Source organism: Onychomys torridus, chromosome X (assembly GCF_903995425.1).
Source record: "Onychomys torridus chromosome X, mOncTor1.1, whole genome shotgun sequence".
Lineage (NCBI taxonomy): Eukaryota > Metazoa > Chordata > Mammalia > Rodentia > Cricetidae > Onychomys > Onychomys torridus.
The window spans coordinates 67,861,167-67,884,944 of NC_050466.1; the positions used below are offsets into that span (position 1 = coordinate 67,861,167).

The following is a 23,778-nucleotide window of genomic DNA, read 5'->3' on the forward strand; positions in this document are numbered from 1 at the left end:
TCCTCTCATGAGCAGAAAGAACTCAGAGGATAATCAGTCCAGACACCAAATAATTTCGAGTATGCCCAGCATTTCACTGTGGAAAACATAAGAGTGTTTCATTTAATTATGCTATGGTAGTCAATGGACATATTATTCAGATGCATTTCACCTCTTGGTAGAAAACAACTTTCAGACTTGAGAAAAGTCTGAAGCTTCCTATATGTAGTAGTTGTTTGTTCAAAAAACTTGCTTTTAGAATTTTGAAAATTTATTCTTTGATAATTTTAAACATGCATACAAGGCATTTTGGACATATGTACCCCCATTACCCTCTTTTAGCCCCCTCTGAGTCCCACTGAACCACCTTTTCCCTTCTTTCCAACTAGGACCCTTCATACTTTTATGTCATTTTTTGTGGCCTATTAAGTTTAATTAGGGTTGCTTGCTTGAGCATGGGTGAGGGGTTATTTACTAAAACAGGGGCTACCCACTGAAGAAAATGACTCCTTCCCCACTAGTAGCCATTAACTGCCAATAATGGCTGCTCAGGGAGAGGTGGGGCCCAGTCTTTTGCTGGTCTTGTGCAGGTAGCCACGGCTGCTGTGACTTCATGAGTGCAGTGGCCAGATACTGAACAGGAGACAGCATTGTATAGTACTAACAGTTTTAGGCCCCCTCTCATGGGGTGTTCTTCAAGCTTTAGAGGGAGGTGATGTAGATGGCCCTCCGTAGGGCTGCATATTCAACAGCCACTTAATTCTTAGCACTTTTGACCAGTTAAGTGTGTCTTCATTAACTACCACTAAATTAAAAAAACTTAAATACATATCAAAGTGATTGAATTGCATTCCCATAATTATGTGATTGACAATAATACTGTTTTTTTTGTCCTTTTAAAAACAACAAAACACTTATAAAGTTGCTGTGGATGCTTCTATGATTTGTAGACACTTAACCAAACTTCTTGGTTAATTTCTACCCCACTACTGCTGTGCATAGTAGATTTCTGCCTAGGGCCTGCATTCCAGAGAATCACAGCTATTTGACTCCTATATAAATAAATTAGAAAAAATGATGCAGAATTGAGAGAGGGACAGAGTATAAAAAATCATATGCCTCTCTCAAGCCTGTTCTGTCTCTTTTACCAAGTAAAATTTCCAAAGCTAATCTTAGATCATGTCACTCCACTCTCTAAAAATCTTCAGTGACCATTGGTTGGAATGCATATTCCTTTGATAAGGTAGTACCCAAGGTGCTCTGTAAACTACATGTAATCTACTTTTCCAATGGTATTCCCTTTAGTTTACCATATATGTATCCTGCAGCCATTCAGACCTAATTAAACACACAGACACTTATATTATTTAAACTGTTTGGCCTAATGGCTCAGGCTTCCTGCTAGTTCTTATATCTTAAATTAGACCATTTCTATAAATCATGGATTTACATCCTGCTCCCCATGGCAGTGGCCCTCTTCTACCCAGCATTCTTCTCTCTTGTCCACCTACCTATACTTCCTGCCTGGCTACTGGCCAATCAGCATTTTATTTATCAATCAATCATAGCAACATATATTTACAGCATACAGGACATTCCACAGCACTTTTCTCTTTTTTCAAAAAGGAAGATTTTAACTTTAACACAGTAAAATTACATATAACAAAATAATTATCAAGCAAGAATTACAGTTTTAATATCTAATCTTTTATTTGGCAGAACTGAAGATATCTATCCTATCCTATATTTGTGAATCTAAGGTATTATATCTAATTTATCTTTTATCATAAAAATTGTAATGATCTAGTTTTTGTGTGTAGCCCAGAAACCTTTTTTCTAACTAGCAAAAACTATATCCAACACACAGCATAGTGTGCAGCTTGGAGACACCTCTGTGTAACAGCATAGGTCAAGCCCACATGCCATGAACCTGCCACAGAGTAGCTCAAACCCACAGGTTGCCATTAACTTGAGAGAGACAACTAGGAAGCTGTTTTTAGCTCTGTTTTAGAATCTTTTTTCTTAGGTTTTAGGTGGAAACTCTTGCCAACCCATTGGGCACCATTTGTAGCTGAAGATATCCTGTTCCTGCCCAGCTCCCTCGGCCCTCAGACCCAATCAAACACACAGAGACTTATATTATTTACAAACTGTATGGCCTAATTGCTCAGGCTTCTTACTATCTCATTCTTACATCTTAAGTTAACCCATTTCTATTAATCTATACCTTGCCACGTGGCTCTTGGCTTACTAGTACTTTACATCCTGCTCCTTATGGCCGCTGGCAGCATCTCCCTGCCTCAGCCTTCCACCTCCCAGAATTCTCCTCCTCCTTGGTCTGCCTACACTATCTTTCCTGCCTGGCTACTGGCCAATCAGCGTTTTATTTATCAATCAATCCTAGCAATATATATTTACAGCATACAGGACATCACACAGCAAGGAGGAGTATCAGCTGAGGAAATGCCTCCATGAGATCCAGCTGTAAGGCATTTTCTCAATTAGTGATCAATGGGGGAAGGGTCAAGCCCATTATGGGTGGTGCCACTCCTGGGGTGGTGGTCCTGGCTTCTATAAGAAAGCAGGCTGAGCAAGCTAGAGGAAACAAAGCAGGAAGCAGCACCCCTCCATGGCCTCTGCATCAGCTCCTGCCTCCAGGATCCTGTCCTGTTTGAGTTCCTGTCCTGACTTCTTTCATTTATGAACAGTGGTATGGAAGGATAAACAGAATAAACCTTTTCCTCCCCCAACTTGCTTTTTGGACATGGTGTTTCATCACAGCAACAGAAACCCTAGCAAAGACACAATGACAAAAGTAGAAGAGCCCCCTGAAACCATGAAGAGGTAAGCAAAGATAATCTCCTACAGAGTTCACATGGAATGTGACCCTGCTCACAGCTTGGTCTGGGAATCAGAGCCTCCCACACTCAAACAATATATTGCTGAGATTTTTAAGCCACCAGCTTGTGAGACTTTGTGGTACAGAGCCCCCCAAAAGTAATATAGTAATCAATCCAATTCACATCTAGTCTAACTCAGACTTCTGTGAAATCCTCCTTGACAAAATCAGAAACAATGTATAGCTCTACATGACTACAAAGTAATATATATCAAATGTAAGTAGCTGAAAATGTGTCAATCTTTGTGCAAAAGGAAGATGCTATTGCTCTTTGAATCATTAATTGTTTTGAAGCTATGGGTTGTATACCTGTCCATGAATACAGACAGGTTTTCTTCAAGTGAGACTAGCTGATTATATTTGAACAGTGAGGGGTCCTCAGGTACATACATACCTGGAACATTTTCATCTTCACTTCCATGGATGTCTTTCCAACCCAGCTAACATGGCCAGTTAACTTAATATCCCGTTCAGGGCTTAAGCTCTGTTTACACATATCTGCAAAATAAAAAGTTAAGAGCCATCCAAACCCTATCAGAAAAGTGTGTACTATAAGTGAACAATATTTGAAAAGATGACAAGTTGTACTATATTTATCTTCAAAACTAAAATAATTTTTGACATACAAAAAAAATCTAAAAATTTTTTAGACCATGCAAAGACTATAAAAACTGGAATCAAGTTAAACTCTTCCACCTAATTATATAAACAGCATGTTACATTCTAGATATTTTAATATATACATTAAAATCCCCTATAAAGGAAACAATTTCCCCCCAATCCCAATAATACCTTATAATTACCGAAAATTCTAAGTATGTACAGAAGCTGATCTTGCTTACCAATCTTGTCCACTAGGGCTGTCACTATTGATAAAGGAGACATCGGAACAGAATGGTTTTTGTTATGCATGTAGCAAACAAGAACTGTAGGAAACCAAAAAGAGTATAAAATAACAGAAAAGCAGAATTATTTCTTTCATTTAAAATTCCCTTAAATTCACAAAAGGTCTTATTTTCAATAAAATCCAGTAATACTCAAGTAATGATCTTATTCTACAACTAAAGACTTTTTTCTTTTGGTTTACTGAGATACGGTCTCACTCTGTTGCCCAGGCTGATCTGGAACTCACTATACATCCCAGGCTCGTCTCAAACATGTGGTGATTCTTCTATCTCATTCTCCTAAGTTGCAAATATGAGCCTCTGGGCCCGGCAAAGACAATTTCCCATGTTTTTATGTGTGTGTGCTTGTATGTATGTATTTGTACTGCATTCGGGCAGAAACCTGTAGAAGTCTATCCTAGTTAGTGTCACCATTTCTGTGATAAAACACCATGACAAAAAGTAACTTCAGGAGGAAAAGGTTTATTTGTCTAATGCTTCCATATTACTGTTCATCACTGAAAGAAGTCAGGAGAAGAACTCAAAAACAGCAGGAACCTGGAGGCAGGAACTGATGCAGAGACCACAGAAGAGTGCTATTTACTGGCTTGCTCTTCATGGCTTGCTCAAAGTACTTCCCTATAGAACCTAGGAGTGGCACCAGCTGCAACAGACTGGGCCCTCCCACACCAATCACTAATTATAAACATCCTCCAACAAGCTTGCCTACAGCCAAGTCTTATGGAGGTATTTTCTCAACTGAGGCTCCCTCCTCTCTGATGACTCTAGCTTGTGTCAGAATGACATAAAACTAGCCAGCACAAGGTCCAAAGAGGGCACTGGATTCCTTGGAACTAGAGTTACAGACAGTGTGACCTGCAATGTAGCTGTTGGAAATTACACCTGGCTTCCTTCCAAGAGCAGGTAGTGCTCTTAACTACTGAGCCATCTCTCTAGCCCCTGCCTCAAGCCTCTTAGGTGCTGGGATTACCAGGCTACTCTACTATACCTGGCATCAAAGACTTTCATAACCTGAATCAATCTGGAGATCATTTAATCTATTCCCTCAGTTGGAGACTTAGTAAGGCAACCAAATTCCAAAGCCCAGACCCCCGCAAGCAGCTTGTCACCACTCCAGGGAAACAGTGCTAAATGAGAGTTAAGAATCCAAGACAAATTGACCATGTCAAGCAAACCTCCCCAGAAGAAAGGACCTCAACACAAGGCCTCTACTACCTGCTTTCTTCCTGATTCTCTGCAGTCACAAAGCTGTGCTTTTACTTAGCGATCCCTTTTTCCCACCCACACTCTTGATTCCCACGCTGTCCTGAAATCTTGTGTATACCATCTATATCTTTTTTTTTTCAAGACAGGGTTTCTCTGTGTAGCTTTGCACCTTTCCTGGAACTGACTTTGTAGTCCAAGCTGGCCTCCGACTCACAGAGATCTGCCTGGCTGTGTCTCTTGAGTGCTGAGATTAAAGACATGTGCTACCACCACCCAGCCTACCTTCTATATCTTAACACACATTATATATTTACCAAGTGTGGCTCTATGTCCCTTATGAATATGAACTCATTTAAATTTGTATTAGTTATTAGTCCCTGCTTTCCCCACCACGATCTCCTCAAATGTGTCTCACCCCTCCTCAGAACAAAAATCTGCTGAATAAATACTTGCTGAATGAGAGTTAATTCTTCCATCCATATACCTGTTAAAGGATACACCAGGGCATGAGATGTTAAAGGCAAGAAACCCCATTTAAAAGCCTGTCAGGTTCCCAGAAATCTTGTTGAGTCTGACTTGTGTCATAGTAGTAGAATTGGAGATAAAAAGATTCAAGAAATAAGAAAAAGATAGACCTGACATGACTTGAATAAATGCAAGCTTCTAGCTTAGATGAGTAGAAAAAAAATACAGTGAGAGCAGAATGGGCTAATTGCATTGAAATGTTGTTTGCTTTTTCATTTGTTCAGAGTTAGGAATTGACTCTAATGATGCTTAACTAGCACTCTATCACTGAGCTATAACTCCCAGCTGAAGATGCTGATTTTGAGAAGCCTAATAGGACATTCAAAGGAAGACATCCAGTAGACAGGAAGGCAACCTGGGACTCAGAGGAGACCAGAAAATGTAGTTTTACATGCATTCAGCATACCGATAGCAACTGAAGGGCTGAAAAGAGAAGAGATTATTTATATAAATGTATAGCTTTCAAAAAATGCAGAAGATAAAAACTCTGGGAAGTCAACATTTAATGGATCAACAGAGGAAGAGGAATCTATGAGGAAGACTGGAAAACAGTAGCCAAAGAGACAAAGAATGAGGTGAATAATATCACAAATCACCAAAGAGACCTGGGAAGCTGGGGGAAGTCCTTAATAGACCGTGAAATGAAGGAGCCGATGGTGATTGTGGCGAGAACACGTTCAAAGGCACGGAAGAGGTGAAACCAGAACATAGTAACCTGAAAAGTTGTACACAGTTCATAATAAGGAACAATAAAACAAAAAGACTTTTCTAATTCTTTCCAGAAAAGCAGCAATGAAGGGAGAGGGAAAGTCAGTCTGAGGGTGTTTATACGGGAAGGGGGTTTATCTGCTTTTCATTTTGAGATGGAAAATCTTGATGTTTATAAAATGTGGGAAAAGTAAAGTAGTGAAATGGCTTGAGATACAAAGAAAAAGGTCTAAGTGATATGGAATGTTCCCTGAAGAAGGAAGTACAAGTACTACAAGAACAGGATTGGCCATTGACAGAAGGTTAATGAGAGAGAAAACAAGGGTAGGGTAAGCAAGAAGGCTGAGCCTCTAAAGGGACTTGCTGTTAAGCCTGAAAACCCCAGGTGAATCCCCAGAATCTATATTGTAGGAAAAGAGAACCAACTTGCATAAGCTGTCCTTTGATTGTGTGTTCACACACACAAAAAAGTAAGAATTTTAAAAAGAAATGAGGGCAATGGCAAAGGAGTTTGTGTATATAAGGATAGCTAAGAAAACCAAAGTAAGATATACAAATACAGATGTGCATAATTTCTAATGACCACTATGAATTTTTAACTTTAGATTCAAAGGAGAAGCATAGCTATATGTAAGTGGGCTTGCATCTGTATTTTAAGAGACATCAGAGTCTTTCTTCAAGCCCTTCCCCTAAAAGCCATTAGGAGGGAGTAAGTAGGACAACAATAAGCAGGAAGCTTGTGGAATGGGTAGGATATTCATGGAGGGGGGTAACAAAAGCAATGGTAGTATGTTGCAGATCAAAAACAATGAAAAGGGTTACCATGTAGAAAGGACCTGTTTTTTTTTAGGGTATCAGAGTCCAAGGGACTTGACCATGAGGAATTCAGGTAGTGGCCCTGGTAAATGGGTTACACACAGGAAGCTGGTCAAATTAGAAAATCTACTAAGGATAATGGAGCTAACTGGAAAAAGGAATTATAAATATTGAAGTGCAAATCATACAGTGCTAAAGTTGAAGGTACCAGTTTAAAACCATAGTTTCCATATACATAGAGATATGAATAATTAAACAAATGTAAAGGTACATACATGGACTTAAATATCCCAGCATAGTGATAACCAGTAACAACAACTACTCCCAGCATAAGACCTTGGTTTCTAAAAGCCATTCTCCAGTAAAAAGAACTGTGGTCCCTCTAAGATTTAGCTAACTGGCTGGTTAGGCCAAAGAAAGGATAAGATGAATCTAGAATGTCTTACTGGTCAGAAAGTTAAAAGTGCTGAAAGAATGATGGAGGACACATTTTTAAAACCCAGGGGGCCATGGAGATGGATCAGTGTTATAAAGTGAGGCCATCTGGGGCTACATAGCAAGTGCCAGGCCATCCTATGCAGCAAGACATTGTTTCAAATTTTAACAGTAAATTGTGGGGCTAAGAATGTAGGTCAGTGGTAAAACATCTATCTCCATGCACAAGGCCCTCGGCTCAGTTTCCAGCACTGTAACATGATGAAGACAAAGATGATAATGACAAAAAGTGAAAGTCTGGCAAGGAATGGGACACTTACAACATCTCAAAGTTTCCTTAACAATGATACTATTTTACTAGAAAGGGGAAAGGAGTCATTTCACAGAAAACTTGTCAGATATCACATTTATTAAGTGAAAGTTTACCTTCTCAGGAACTGGACAAATAAAAAGTTAGCATCACTTGATGAGCCACAGTAAAAACAAAGCATCCCTTCCATGGTGCTCCTGCTAAAGATACAGATCCTGATGCTAATCATGAGAAAGCATCAGAGAAGCCCAAAGAAAGGGCTTGTCTATAAGAATCACTTAAGAAAAGCAGCCCACAACCTTCAAAAGTGTTAAGCTTACAAAAACCAAGAAAAGAATGGGTATCTACTCCTGACACAACTACCAAATGCAACCCATGCATGCAAAGTGCACTGTTCTTTAATAAACGACCACTAGGGAATACTGACTAGGCCCTGAGGATTAAACATGTTAAATTTCTGATCTTGATGGTAGTATTATGGTTATGTAAAAAATGTCCTACTTTATAGGAAATGTAAACTAAAATATATGGTGGCCTGCAATTTAATTTCTCACACATGATTCAGGGAAAATAATTCTTTATATGGTATCTGTAACTTGTCTTTAAAACTCTTTTAAAAGCTGGGTGGTGTTGGCTCACGCCTTTAATCCCAGCACTCGGGAGGCAGAGGCAGGTGGATCTCAGTGAGTTCAAGGCCAGCCTGGGCTACAAAGCAAGTTCCAGGTCAGCCAGAGCTGTTACACAGAGAAACCCTGTCTGGAACCCCACCCCATGCCCCAAAAAAACACTTTTAAAAAATTTAGTGACCCATTGAGTTTAATTGGGGTGTTTTTATAGGCCTAAGTGAGGGGTTATTTATGTGAACACAGGAGAAGTTACCAGTGATTACACCAATGAAGAAAATGTCTCTTTTTCCAGAAACCACTGTCTATAGATCCTCAGCGAGGGGTAGGGGTCTCAGAACAACAGTTAACTGCACATAGAGCTTCCAGGAGAGGTGGGACCTCCCAGGTCATTTACCCCTCTATAACGGAATGTCAAAGGGCCTAGTCTTATATAAGTCTTATACAGGAAATAACCTACTGAAAATTCAAGAGGGCAATGGCCATGTCATACCTAGACAGTGTTCCCTGACACTGCAGATAAAACTACATCTAGTGTATATGCTTAGCATGCTTGAAGCCCTGGGGTCAATCTCCAACATCCAACTGAAATTTAAAACTAAAAATCATAAAGAAAGCTTATTTGGATGGTAACTGTTAAACAGAAATCCATATTCATAAGAAAAACAGTATAACAATGAAAAATCTTTTTGTCCTTTTAGAATATCCTCATCTGTGTAATATATAGAATAAAATGGCCCTTTCTACCAGGGATTCACTATCTACTTGTACCTGTTATTAGGAATACAAATACCAATAGTACCTCCTAAGCTGTCAAGGTCCTCAAGAATCCTGCCGAATCTGTGAAGTAAAGCAAAATATGAATTCAACGAAAATCGCAATGACTTCCCTTTAAAATTTCATAATGTGCTTTGGGACAAAGAAAGGGCTTTAAAACTGAGTACAGTGATACACAAGTCTTTCACTATGCTGGAAACTACACAGTCATACATTTTAAATAGATACACTGTAAGATTTATGAATTATATCTCACAGTAGTTATTTTAAAGGGAAAAAAATGATAACAAATGACAATCATGAAAATAATAGTGTTACCTTACTGTGTTTTGAACAGTCAAATATTTATCTCGTAGTTCAGGATCACTACCCAAAGGTAAGAGAACTTCGATGTAACTGTCCTTCATTTTCCTCGGTGGTAGGTCTTTCTGTGATTTAGCCAAAAAGTTATGAAGTAATTTCCTTTCCTCCATTGCTTTTACATGGTCTCTGAGAAGAAAAGGTGAGGCTTCATAAAATAAGAACAGTGGTACACAATTCCAGTACCCATTCCCTCAAACAGGTCAGTCAGACATAATAAATGGAAGATAGGGATCAATGTCTGTCTCGTTTTCAATTCCTTCATTCCCTTCCCATGAAGTACTTGGTGAAACTGAACATTTCTGATGACATTTTTAGGCTTGCAGATACGAGTCTCATGCTCTACCAACTGAAATATCTGGGCACTAGGCATATACATAAGAAACACATACAGTGATATAGATATACCTAAATGGACCACATATTCAACTGATCAAAAAAGTTTATTCAGGAGTTGGAGATAAGGCTCAGTGCTTAAGAGCACTGGCTGCTTGTGTGAGGACTCAGATTAAATTCCCAGTACCCACATGGTGGCTCACAACCACCTGTAACTCCAGTTCCAGAGGACCTGATGCTATCTTCTGGCCTCCCTAGGTACTACACACACAGTGCACATACATAAATGCTGGTAAAACACCCATACACATAAAAAGAAATAAATCTTTAAAAAGGTTGAATCACACTAGCTAGCACCATAGCTTGGTGGTAGAACACTTGCCTAGATATGCAAAGTCCTGAGTTAAATACTTTAAAACTTTTGTTGTAAACAAAATCTTGATGTTGTTTTGAAAATTTTAATTCTAGTCTGGCTATCTCGTCTTGTGCCCCAAGTAATCTCTAGACTTCTACCAGGACCCATCCTACCTGAATACACACATAGGTCCCTTTGCCCCCATGAGTCTAGTGATTACCCCCAACAACCTGGTGTTTGTTTTTCTGTAACCTCCTGGATCTACTCTGGGTCTCACAAGCAATGCCCTGGCCTAGTCTGGCCACTCAATCCTGCACCTCAGCCAAATTCTAGACTTCCACCAGGAAGCATTCTATCTGCAAGCCCCTCCTGGGGACTAGACTGGTGAGTAACCCTGACTTATATTCATCCAAGCCTTTTCCCAACCTCCCAGAATGAGCCTGGGTCCCACAGATAGTACACTACCCTAGTCTGGCCTTCCTTGGCTTCTCAGCAAGGGAGCCCTAGATGCTGTGAGATGTTTTGTACATCAAATGTGTTGCTCTGATTGGTTAATAAATAAAACACTGATTCACCAGTAGCCAGGCAGGAAGTATAGGTGGGACAAGGAGAGAAGAGAATTCTGGGAAGTGGAAGGCTGAGGCAGAGAGACACTGCCAGCTGCCACCATGACAAGCAAGATGTAAGGTACCAGTAAGCCCCACATGGCAACTTATAGATTAATAGAAATGGGTTGATTTAAGATAAAAGAATAGTTAGCAAGAAGCCTGCCACAGCCATACAGTTTATAAGTAATATAAGTCTCTGTGTGTTTACTTGGTTGGGTCTGAGCAGCTCCTGCGGGACTGGCAGGTGAGAGAGATTTGTCCTGACCTGGACCAGGCAGGACCAGGAAAACTCTAGCTACAAATGGCGCCCAATGTATTGACAAGAGTTTCCACCTAAAACCTGAAAAAAAAAAAAAGGTTCTAAAACTGAACTAAAAACAGCTTCCTAGTTGTCTCTCTCAAGTTAGCGTCAGCCGGCCAGTTTGAGCTACTCTATGGCGGGTTCATGGATGTGTGTGGACTTGACCTATGCTATGTTACACAGAGGTGTCTCCAAGCTGCGCACTATGCTGTATGTTAGATATAGTTGTTGCTAGTTTTTTTGTTTGTTTGTTTGTTTATTTTTTTGTTTGTTTGTTTGTTTGTTTTTAAAAAGAGGTTTCTGGGCTATATGCTGCTTTGATAGAACTGCTTCTGATAGTTGATGGTACATGTAGCTCCAGAGCCAGAGCTGGCAGTAAACTGAACCACTGCCATGTTGTGAAGGTGAGGTGGAGCCAGTAGCCACAGCAGCATTTCAGTCTTAGAATGCTACAGTCTAAAGCAATAGGCTCACAATAAGACAGATTCAGATGGACTAGTTTACAATGTGTGTAAAAATGTACATAGGCTTAGAAGAGAGAGGAAAAAGTAATATATACAGTTATATAAAGAAATACATAGTTTTTAAAAATAAAGTCTTTAAAGAGACAGTAAAGGTAGTACTAAAAAAATAAGCCACATAAAGATGGATATTACACAGAGAATCTGGATTGTGTTGTCTTTGGGATTTTTAACTGCAGAAAAACAAATGATTGTAAAAGCCGTTGAGTTAAACCAATATGTATATTTTAAAGATACCTTGAATTGAAAATTTGGATCTAAGGATATGTTGCTTTGGGAAGGAGGCTCTGCTTTTGTTTCCACAGAAAGCAAGAGGCTATGGATTTGTTCCAAATTAAGATACATCAGGTTTGACCAACCAAGACCACCTAAAAGGTCTCTGATGATACCATGGCCCAGATGATCGAACATCCAGAATGGTTTCAAGGAAACTGGTTCAGATGATACACCCTTCATGGACTACTCCATAATCCTAAAATTTTCTTTGTGTCCCCATAAGATACAGCACCCCCCTCCAACAGGAAGTAGTAAGATAAGCTATGCCCAAATTCCCAAATATGACAAGCTGGCTTTGTAGATGGAACTGGCTCACTCCTTCTCTAAACTCAGGCATATTGCTTTAAAAAAAAAAGGTTAAGAGATTCTTGTGTCCCAAATCAAAAGAGCCCTCTAATGTGGGACAGAGAAAAACAAATATTTTTATGTAAAACAGGCTGATTATAAATGCAATCTCTTTCTAAAGAAAAAAGAAAATAGTATAGATGATAGGATAAAAGGATAGATTGTTGAACCTACTTTTAAAGAGGAACAATCTGTTTAGAAATGGTTTACATTACTATAGATTTTAGTTTATTGATACAAATTTAGAGGTGATTTTGTTATAGTGTATATATATTTCTACTCTTATTTGAGGTATTAAGTTTATGTATCTCATTTAGATTGTAATGGATAATTAAGAAACACAGATTAATAATTAGTCTATGATAGTCAATCTTAAAGTCATGTTGTTTTCTAGGTATACATAGATATATTTCAGATATATAGGTAATCTTCAGATACTTCAAAGACCTATATAATATGACATTTAAAATGTTTAAAAAATTTAGTCTTTCTGAACAGTGAGACATGTCTGCTCCTGGCAGCACCGATTTACTTCAGAAAAGAGGATGGGCATCAAAGTCAATCCATATGGAGTTTATCTTCACCTTGGCAAAAATAGCCATTTGGGCAAGAAACTGTTCTTGCCTGGACTGCTTGATCGACTGGACGTGCAGGACCCATAGAAAGGTGACCACTGAAGTTTGCTTGGCAAAATGGTCCTTCAGATTCTTGCTTTGCAGAGGAAACTGCCAGACATTCTACAGGACACTAAAAAAAGTGACCAAGAGACTCTAGACCTATGGGCTGAAGCCAGATGCCCCAACTTTACAGAAAAATCTTGGGTGACTGTCCAGGCTGCCTGCTGTCTCTGTCTACTCTTGCAAAACTCCCAAAAGTTGCTTGCATCCTTCTCCCATTTCTCAGGTAGTATTATATCCTTCTGAGGTCTTTGATGTAGTTGAAGACTAGAGATAGTTATAATTTTCCTTAGTTATGATAAAGATAAGTTAGATATAAAACCTTAGACTCACAAATATAAGACAGGATATCTTTCTTTAATTTTGCCAAATAGACTAGTTATTATAAATAGACTAGACATTATAACTGTAATTCTTGCTTGATAATTGTTTTGTTATCTGTAATTTTACGATGTAAAAGTTAAAACCTGCCTTTTTGAAAAAAAAGGGGGGGAGTGCTGTGGGATGTTTTGTATGTCAAATGTGTTGCTCTGATTGGTTAATAATTAAAACACTGATTGGCCAGTAGCCAAGCAGGAAGTATAGGTGGGACAAGGAGAGAAGAGAATTCTGGGAAGTGGAAGTCTGAGGCAGAGAGACACTGCCAGCTGCCACCATGACAAGCAAGATGTAAGGTACCAATAAGCCACAAACCACATGACAACTTATAGATTAATAGAAATGGGTTGACTTAAGATAAAAGAACAGTTAGCAAGAAGCCTGCCACAGCCATACAGTTTATAAGTAATATAAGTCTCTGTGTATTTACTCGGTTGGGTCTGAGCAGCTCCTGCGGGACTGGCAGGTGAGAGAGATTTGTCCTAACCTGGGCCATGCAGGACCAGGAAAACTGTAGCTACACCTAGGCTTGGGCCAAGATTAACCCTACCCATCACCCAAACCACAGGACTCTCCCAGGCTATATACCTTTGAATAAAGCAGTCAAGTTACATGAAACAGTAAAACCAGAAGACTTGAGTTCAAGTCCCAAGTCTTGACTGTAAGTTTCAGTTTTACTGTGTGTAAAAAAATGGAAAAGAAAAATATGCCATAAGCCATCACAAGTTTTCTTCTGAGAATCAGTGAATATACCTAAACATGTTTTGAAAATGCACAAATACATAAATCCCATTTTGCATGGTGATGATGAATCAACTGATTAATACATTAAAATGTTGCTTTTTCCCCCAACAGGAAAGCCCCATCTCCACACAAGGCTCCTCATCCATAAAAGGGGATTAGCACCTGAGCTAATCACTTAGCATGACCCCTTGGGGATGAAACACCAAAGTTCATACCTCCAGTTTGTGGATACTCCTACTATCTCCCGCAACTTATCCCGAACTGAAACAAAAATAAAGACATTACTCCAAGAAACAAAGAAATAGGAAAAATTGGTTAGTGCAAGATGCTCAGAAACTAAGTAAAGCTGCTCATGCATTCAAAGGGTATCAAGATTCACAATCACATTCAATGCTACAACAGCTCAGGGGAGGGATCAGGCCTCTGCTCTCTGAAAATGGGAGAAACAACTATACTGTCGACTTAGTGCAAATAAACATACTATTTGCCAATTACTAAGGTTTATTTAAATAAGTCATAAAATTTTCAATATTTCACCCAAAAGGGCTTTATCAAAGCAAGATTTGAGTCCCTTTAGGATAGAACTTTTCTGCACATGTATGCACACATATACAGGCCAGAAAACAACCATAGGTATCATTAGTCAGGTGTGATCCACTTTGTCTATTGAACCAAGGTTTTTCACTGGCCTGCAGCTTGCTAAGTAGGCTAGGTTAACTGGCCAGTGAGCCCTGAGTATCCCTATGATTCTGCATCCTCATTGCTGGGATTACAAACGTATACCAACACATCTGGCTTTTTTACATGGGTACTAGACATCAGCCTCAGGTTCTAATGTCCCCATGGCAAGTATTTTACCAACTGTGCTATCTTCCCAGTCTGTGAACAAAAATATTAATACACAGGATCTCCACCCATAATCTTATAGGCAGTTTTAGACCAAATAACGTAGTTCAGCAACTAAGACTAATATCCAAAACTGAGCTTTATTGCAATTGATTTCTCACACACACATACATACACATATATATACACTATTCTTTTTTTGTTATTGTTGTTGTTTTGAGACAGGGTTTCTCCATGTAGTTTTGGTGCCTGTCCTGGATCTCGCTCTGTAGCCCAGGCTGGCCTAGAACTCACAGAGATCCGCCTAGCTGTGCCTCCCGAGTGCTGGGATTAAAGGTGTGTACCACCCAGCCCAGCTATACTTTCTAATTAGAGCAGTTAAGCCAGAAAAATAAAGCGAAGACTTAAATCAAGGTAAAGCAAAGAGTGTGATTTAATTTTAATTAATGCCCACTATGCAAGAGTGAATTAGGTTAAATCATAAGCGCTGAAGGGAAAAATTGATACTAATTACCACACACCATGATTCACATGGATAGATGGACATGCTATATATGGAAAGGGGAAAATAATTAGATAATCAGCAGTAATTTGAAATTAGAAAATAAACATACAATATTTCAAATAATGTGTTTTTTTTCTAGCATATACATTCCAGTTATGGGAAATTAAATGTAGCTATACTTGGTCCTTCAATAACTAAATAATCAAAACCAAATTATGGCAAGAATAATATGCAGCCTCATGAAAGTGGCGGATTTTCTATCAGACCTTTGTGTATATGTCACATACTTGGTGCACATACTAATTATGGTTAAATCATAAAGAACTGCAAAACATAACTATTAGTAAATTACTGAATTTCCTCCTGAATAGAAGAATGTATACAAAATAGCCCAAACAGTATACAGAGTACTGATGCTCACTGACATAAAATAGTTCTCACTAGTTTAGTCAATGTAAAGAGTGGTCAGTGCTGAGAACCAAGAAATTTCAACTTTATATACATTCATACTGTCCCCTCCCAATCTCTCACTTAGACCCTTTATAGAGGTGACAATTTTAATTTTTAGGAGTATTTCTAATTTCTAAGACATACCATAGTCTGCAAATGATATTAGTGAAACTAAGTGCAATTAAGCATACCTTAACAGGGTCCCTCTAACAAAACTACAGACAAGTATTAATACAAATGGCAGGCTCATTTCTTCCTCATGACTATATCTCTGTTCCAGTCTTCCATATCGCTACACAGGAAGTGGAAAGAAGAAACTGCTCAGTCCCCAAGGCTTCTAGAAACTCCTCAAATTCTCTCTCAGATTTCTACCTCAAGCTATTACACAACTATCTTAATTCTTTTATAAATGTGATGTTTATGAAACATTCACACTTAATATGTATGTCTCAGGGATAGAGAGAAGATGCAGTGCTTAAAATCATGTACTGCTCTTGTGGAAGACCTGAATTCAGTTCCCAGCACCTATATCAGGTGGCTCAGAACCACCTGTAACTCCAAAGAAAACTCATGCCTCCACATGTACATGTATTTATGTGTGCATACACACCCCCAACCCCCCACATATATGTGTAATTAATTAAAAGTAAATCTTTAACATGTACAGTTCATTACTGCTGCTATCATTCTGTGCACCTCCCAAAGGAAATGGGCTATTTCATCATGTAGGCGCAAAAGGTAAAAAACAATCATGCTTGCCTTCACGGATGTGTAAGGGTCCATGGTTTTTGGTGTACTGGGATCTTTGAGTCAGTCCTCTGCCATGAGTAAGAAGCCCCCTGTTCAAGGTACAAAGCCTGGAAAACAAGAGACAGCATATTTAAAATAGTTTCCAGAGCTGCTTCTCTGGGAATCTGCAAGACATCACCTCCTCCAGAGTATCTAACTACACAGCAGTTTTAGTACATGCTTTATTCTTTATTATCACATCATATTTCCTTCTCAATAAGGAAGATAAACTCAATTACAAACTAATCATCTTTAGACTTTGAATCAGCCCTTTGCACTCAAAGATCTTACTAGACTTGTCTAGAAATTTCCTAGGACCCTAATGAATGAAACTAAAAACTATGTACCCAAAGGAACCTTGTCAATTCTCTTTAAAAAAAAAAAAAAAAAAACTGGCCAGTGCTGGGATTAAAGGAGTGTGCCACCACCACCCGGCTGAGAGCAGCTTTTGACTATGTGGATATAAGCATAGGGTTAGGGTTTCTATTACTGTGAAGAAATGCCAAATGCACATGAAATAAAAATAAATCATTATAAAAAAACTCTTCAGCTGGTTGGTGGTGATGCATGCCTTTGATCCCAGCACTTGGGAGGCAGAGGCAGGTGGATCTCTGTGAGTTTGAGGCCAGCCTGGTCTATGGAGCAAGTTCCAGAACAGCCAGGGCTTGTTACACAGAGAAACCTTATCCCGAAAAAACAAAAAACAAAACAAAATAAAGTCTTAAAAAATAAAAGAAAGCCAGGCAGTGGTGGCACACGCCTTTAATCCCAGCACTCGGGAGGCAGAGGCAGGAGGATCTCTGTGAGTTAGAAGCCAGCTTGGGCTACAGAGTGAGTTCCAGGAAAGGCACAAAGCTACACAGAGAAACCCTGTCTCGAAAAAGCATAAAAAAAGAAACTGGTAAGCTGATATTAGCTTACTGTTATTTAAGTGATGACAACCATACACTAGCTACCATATTGGTAATAAAATACACTAGCTTAGTAGGGTGGCAGATTTCTGTGAGTTCAAGGCAAGCCTGATCTACACAGTGAGTCCAAATCTAAATAGTGAGATCAATATCTCTCTCTCTCTCTCTCTCTCTCTCTCTCTCTCTCTCTCTCTCCCCCCTCTTCCCCCCCCACACACACCAGAAATTAACAAACTGATCTGTGAAAGCTGAAAAGTTACTAAAGGGATCAAGAATTCTAAACACTGTCAAGTCCTCTAGCTCAAGTTACTAGCAAATTCTTACTACATAATGTGAGTATAATGACTAACCTAAAAATTACATTTTTACATTTTCTTAGAGAAAACTACTGAGTTACAAAATTCAGTGAAAGTCACTCAGTAAAAATATTTTGTAAGAATCTACCTGCATATAGTTTTGACAATTATGTGCTGCTAGATTAAATCTTTGACCTTTCACCAAGCCTATTAATTCAGCTGCAAAAGAACATAAAGTTATGCATACTTGTGCACTGGAAATTTTAACTCCTTAGCCTCCTGGTCAACTTATTTAGCTATGACAAAGTCCCTGTTGGCCCACTGACACAGAAATGCTTGCTGGAGGACTTTAGCCTTTATGCCCTCTACATTCTGTATCAATATGGCTGCCAGTCACTTGGCATTTTTTTTCACACAGTAACCTTTCCTTTTTCTGTACTTTTCTACACTGACTAACATTCTAGTTGTCTTGATCTTAACCTTCAAATTTGAATTTTCTCACAGTGTGATTTAGATTTTCTATTTTTCAGCATTGTATACATTTTTTGTAAGTTCAAGTCTATTACTAATGGAAGTAGGTTATGTATGCCTGTATCCTGCCATCTCATAAACCAGGATTCTGCAACAGAACATAACTAGTTTTAAAGAACATACAGGGGATGGAGGGTGATAAAGTCACAATCCTGGCAACCTGAGTTCAATCCCCAGGACCCACAGAAAGGTAAAAGGAAAGAACTGACTCCACAAAGCTTTCCTTTGACTTCCACATGCACACCATCTCTCTCTCTCTCTCTCTCTCTCTCTCTCTCTCTCTCTCTCTCTCTCTCACACACACACACACACACACACACACACACACACGTACATCATGCAGGTGTACACACATACACAAAATAATATTTTTAAATAAAAAACACTGGGGAGATAACTCAGTGTGTAGGAATGCTTACTGTACAAGCTGGCCAGCCAGTCTAGCCTAAATGATAAACTCTAGTCTCAGTGAGAGCTCCTGTCTCATGGGAATAAGGCCAGTGATAGAGCAGGATATCTAATGGCCTCCTCTTGTTTCTGCATGTAAACAAACACACTTGTAAACATACATGTGCATATACCTCAACCCACATGCACACACAAATTTGAAGAACCCACTGCAAAAAAGAAAAACTTTTCCATTGCTACCACTAGCTCAAAGACAAAACAGCCCAGATTTCAAACCCCAATAACATAAAAGGGGTAAACTGAATACAGAAAAACACCTGGGTCAACATATTTGCAAAGTCAATTGCACAGCCCTAAGTTTTGTATGCAGCCTTAAAAGATAGTAAATATATTCAAAGACAATTTGAACACTTTTTTTAAAAAGCCGTATAAACTGAGCATATAGCTGAGTTGGTGGAGTGACTGCCTATCATGCTTGAGGCCCTGGATTCAGTTTCCAGCATACATAAAATCAAGGGTGGTGGCACATGCCACAGTATTCAAGAGGTAGAGGTGTGTGCCTGTATGTGGGTATGTGGACATGCATGCTGGTATATGTGGGTGCCTGTGGGGTCCTATGCAAGGTAATGACTCTTCTGAGCTAGAGTTACAGGTGGTTATGAGCTGTCTGATATGGGTGCTGGGATTCAAACTCAGGTCCTCTGGAAGAGCAGCAAGTGCTTTTAACCAGCTAGCTATCTCTCTAATCCCTGAATTGTATATCTTAAAACCTGGAGGAAAAAAAAAGGCTTATAAGACAATAAGATGAAAAAGGATAGCTTTTTAACAGCTGTACCATATATTTGTGTTTTGAGCTGACTTTACCTAGACCAACTTCTAGTCCTGTAAGCTCCATTAATGGTAAAGGAGTACATCCTTTTTTAAATTTTCTACATCATATTAATACTCTATCTTTTCTGTTTCAGACATAGAAATAACTCACCCCTGTGTTCCAACTGCCCACACCATTCAATAAAGTACTGTGCTGTACGTTTCCAGCCAGGGAGTTGTAAGTTATAAATATTTGGTTTAGGCTGTAGCTTGAGTTTTTCTGGTCCTGCCTAGCCCACAGTCAGGGCAAATCTCTCTAACCCGCCAGTCCCACAGCTGCTCAGACCCAACCAAGTAAACACATAGAGGCTTATATTACTTATAAACTGTATGGCCATAGCAAGCTTCTTCTTATCTAGTTCTTCTATCTTAAATTAACCCATTTATATTAGTCTATAAGTTGCCACATGGCTCGTGGCTTACCAGTACCTTACATCTCGCTTGTCATGGCTGTGGCTGGCAGTGTCTGTCTGCCTCAGCCTTCCACTTCCCAGAATTCTCCTCTCTCCTTGTCCTGCCTATACTTCCTACCTGGCTACTGGCCAGTGTTTCATTTATCAATCAATCAGAGCAACACATTTGACATACAGAACATCCCACAGCACTAGGCTGTCTCATCTGGGTTTGTGTAAGCATGCTCTGTGATGTGGTATAATGACAAAAATCTCTTAACAGCACTGTGCTCAGACCATAGCCCCACTGGTAGGTGATGAAGCAGTGAAGCAGAAGAGGCAGGAGAATTGCTTAATCAATACCTAGTCCCTCTGCCCCTCAAGATTCCCTAGCTTCCTTATTTCCAATAAGTCCACAAGAGCCACACAACATAATCCCCAGGCTTTCAGAGGAAACTGTCATGGGACTTTCAGGATACTCAGGCCACAGAACCCCAGGATTGAACCTTTCTAATGAAAGAAGACTGAGAATTCCAACCTCTCCATGGCTTGCCTAGGGAGCTACAGAGTCACCTGGAGTTATGAAAAGAAACGGATTGGCCCCATCTTAGGTTCCAACTATAGAGAAAATGTGGAAAAAAATTGTCAGTGTATTATCAGGTAGTGCAAGCCTGGGGGTGTTAGCTCAGTGGTAGAAGACTTGCTTAAAATGAATGAAGGCCTGGGCTGGCTGCTCCCCAGCACTTTAGCTACAATAACACAGGCAAAGTTATTCATATGCCCACTACTCTGAGAAAATACCTCAATATGCAGACCAAATCAAGTGAGGTGACTCATGTGCATCTAGCAAAAAGCTACACAAGCAAACACCAAATAACCTGATCGCCTCAGACAGTCTGTACACTGACAGAAGTTAAGCTTCAATAGGACTAACAAGAAAGGCACAAAAGGTAAAGAGTGCAAGAAAGAATTTCTAAACTGGGGTAGAAGAGCTCAAGAAAGGTGTTGTGGGGGCTAGAGGGACAGCTCAATAATTACAACCACTTCTATTTTTTTAAATGAGATATTATTTTTATGTGTATGGGTGTTTTGTCTGCCTGTATGTCTGTGCACTACATGTATACAATGCCTGAAAAGGCCAAATGAGGGGGTCAGATCTCCTACAACTGGAGTCCTTGAACCTGGGTCCCCTAGAAGAGCAGCCACTACCCTTAGCTAGTCTCTAGCCCACTGAAGAGTAGTTCTTGCTCTTGCAGGAGACCTAAGTTTGGTGACAAGCACTCACATGGTGGCTCACAACCATCTACAACTCCAGCACCAGGGGATGTGATGTCCTCTGTGGTCTCCACTGGCATCAGGCATACTTATGGAACAAATGCATACTAGCAAGCAAAACACTATACACATGAAAATACAATTTTACAACACTTTTTAAAGATCTTGTGGAAGAAAGTACACAGGCAAGGCCACACAACGTATAGAAGCCCTTTCACATTATGTCTAAAGGTAACCATGCCCTTGTAATGACTTTCAACCTGTCTTCAAATAGTTTGACAAAGCTTAGGTGCTGGTGGGTGAGGAGATAACCCACTTGGCTCACCTGATAACAAGGTTCCTAGGAACAGTAAAGGCAGATCAAGAACCCTGGTGTTTATTCTCAAGGTCAAGCTCAACCACAGCAGGATGACTTCTGAACCCAGAGCAAGTGTCATGCTCTTGGAAACCAGACAAGCAGAAAAAAGTTGAATGCTGTGGGTTAGGGACAGCCAGATATGCCTTTCATATTGGTCCTTAACTGTGCCAGCTGGAAAGAGCACATCTACCAAAAGGCACTCTAGTTGCCCCTGTGGTTCAATGGAGCACTTTTATTACAAGGGCCTTGCTGCTTACCAAAGCCATGTTCTAAACTGGGCATGATAATAACCATCTGTAAATCTCAGCACTAAAAAGTTTGAAAGCTGAAGGAGGGCCCTGAGTCCGAGGCCAGCCAGTATTACTTGGGCTGTTTCTCTCAAACCAATGAATAAATATACAGATGAGAGCTGGAAGGCACATGTCCTTAAGCCAAACACTGGAGAGCCATAGGCAGGTGGATCTTTTTGAGTTCGAGGCCAGTCTAGTTGATATACATATCAAATTTTAGGCCAGCCAAGATTACATAGTGAAAATCTGTCTCAAAAATAAAGTAACAAGGGGCTGTAGAGTTGGCTCAGTGTTTAAGAGCACTTGTTGCAAAAGGACCAGTTTGATTCCCAGCACTCACACAGAGGCTCACCACTTCTTCAGGCACCATGCATGAATGTGGTGCACAGATGTACATGCAAGGAATACATTCATACACATAAAATAATAAAAATAAATCTAAAATAATTAAAAATAGATGAATGCGCTTATGAGAACCAAACGGCACTCTACAATCTTGGCACATGTGACAACATGCTTAAGTCAGATTCCAAGTGTGTCAAGCATGTAACCTCCAAAATGTTTTTCAAAGAGAAAAGGGCTGGGCAAGGCAAGGAGGAACGAACAATACTAGCTTTCAGAAAGCGGGATACCCCAAGGTTCCAGCCACACCCCTGGTGAGCAAAGGGATAGGAATTTCAAGGGAACGCCCTGAGTCTTCCCTTTTAAAAGTGCCAGATGTCGCTAAAGTAGGGTGACATTCTTTCAGGCTAGACCGGTGGGCCCCAGTCTGGGCTGCGGGTACCTTTTCCTGCAAGGCCAAACATCCACTGCCTGTGTCCTGCCCACCGCTTCTTCCGCCCAGCTCTGCGCAGCAAAGAAAGGCGTAGGCACCCCAGGACAGCGCCCTCCAAGCCCTTCCAAGCCCTGCCACCTACCGCATCGCTGCCCGCTTCATGGCACTCGACTGCTTAGCCACGGGTGGACAACCAAGACACTCGCACTCCTGGGCGGAGGAAAACAGGAGACAGAAGAGTGTAAGTGCGAGCCTTAAACACCAGGAACCGCGCAGAATCGAATCTTGCTCCCCACTACGCCACAAGAGCTCAGGGAGGGGGTTGGGCCTCACTGTCGGAAGGGCGGGGCTAAGATGCCCGGGGGTGGGACTACCGCGTAGAGAACGGCAGGTCCTGATGTTTGATTGGTACGTAGCTGGAGACGCAGACGATGGAACTTCCCATTCAATCAGCTAGGTGGGGTCCTAGACTAACAGACAGGACTTTTCCCTCAGTTGTGAAGTAAATGAACCACTGGGTACAACTCCGCACAGCAGAGTAACAGCTGCGGCTAGGCTCACCTCTGCCGGGATTAAACTCTAGTTCTTGACTCTTGGCAGGTTTACTCCCAGTCCGTGGTTCTTTCCCTTGACATCATCTGAGCAGCTTTCCAAAATATGGGTACTAGCTTGTTCTCCCAGCAATAGGTAGACTGAGGCCGGAGAATAGCCAGCAATTAGAGGCCATCCTACGCTAAACTGTGGGTCAAGGCCAGAAAAAATAGTGTTCCTATTTTTACTTGAAATTTTGGTTTAAAAAATGCTTAGTGAGAAAAATTAAATTATAGAGAATTTTTCAAGAGAGGCCCATTCCTGTTATCCAAGCAACCCAGAAGAGTGAGGATGGGTGATCACAAATTCAAGATCTGCCTGACTACAGAGTAAGTTCCAGTCCAACCTTTGCAGTACACCTAGATATAATCGCAAAATGAAAAGTAAAAAAGGGATTGAGGGATATA

At 40.1% G+C, this 23,778-nt stretch overlaps 1 protein-coding gene across 2 annotated transcripts in view; it reads right to left on the bottom strand.

Moving 5' to 3' along the window:
* Acot9 (acyl-CoA thioesterase 9) overlaps nt 1–23,113 on the bottom strand; it is a 47,320-nt gene extending 24,207 nt beyond the window's left edge. The window contains exons 1-8 of one of the 2 annotated variants that reach the window (XM_036175152.1): nt 22,923–23,113; nt 16,645–16,742; nt 15,452–15,478; nt 14,300–14,345; nt 9,502–9,672; nt 9,209–9,246; nt 3,721–3,804; nt 3,273–3,376 (exon numbers count right to left, since the gene is read on the bottom strand). In XM_036175152.1, the coding sequence (XP_036031045.1) occupies nt 3,273–3,376; nt 3,721–3,804; nt 9,209–9,246; nt 9,502–9,672; nt 14,300–14,345; nt 15,452–15,478; nt 16,645–16,742; nt 22,923–22,942 (588 nt within the window). In that variant the 5' untranslated portion in view covers nt 22,943–23,113. The remainder of the gene's footprint in view (nt 1–3,272; nt 3,377–3,720; nt 3,805–9,208; nt 9,247–9,501; nt 9,673–14,299; nt 14,346–15,451; nt 15,479–16,644; nt 16,743–22,922) is intronic. The other variant, XM_036175153.1, reaches the window with a different exon arrangement.
* Between the last annotated feature and the right edge of the window lie 665 nt (nt 23,114–23,778).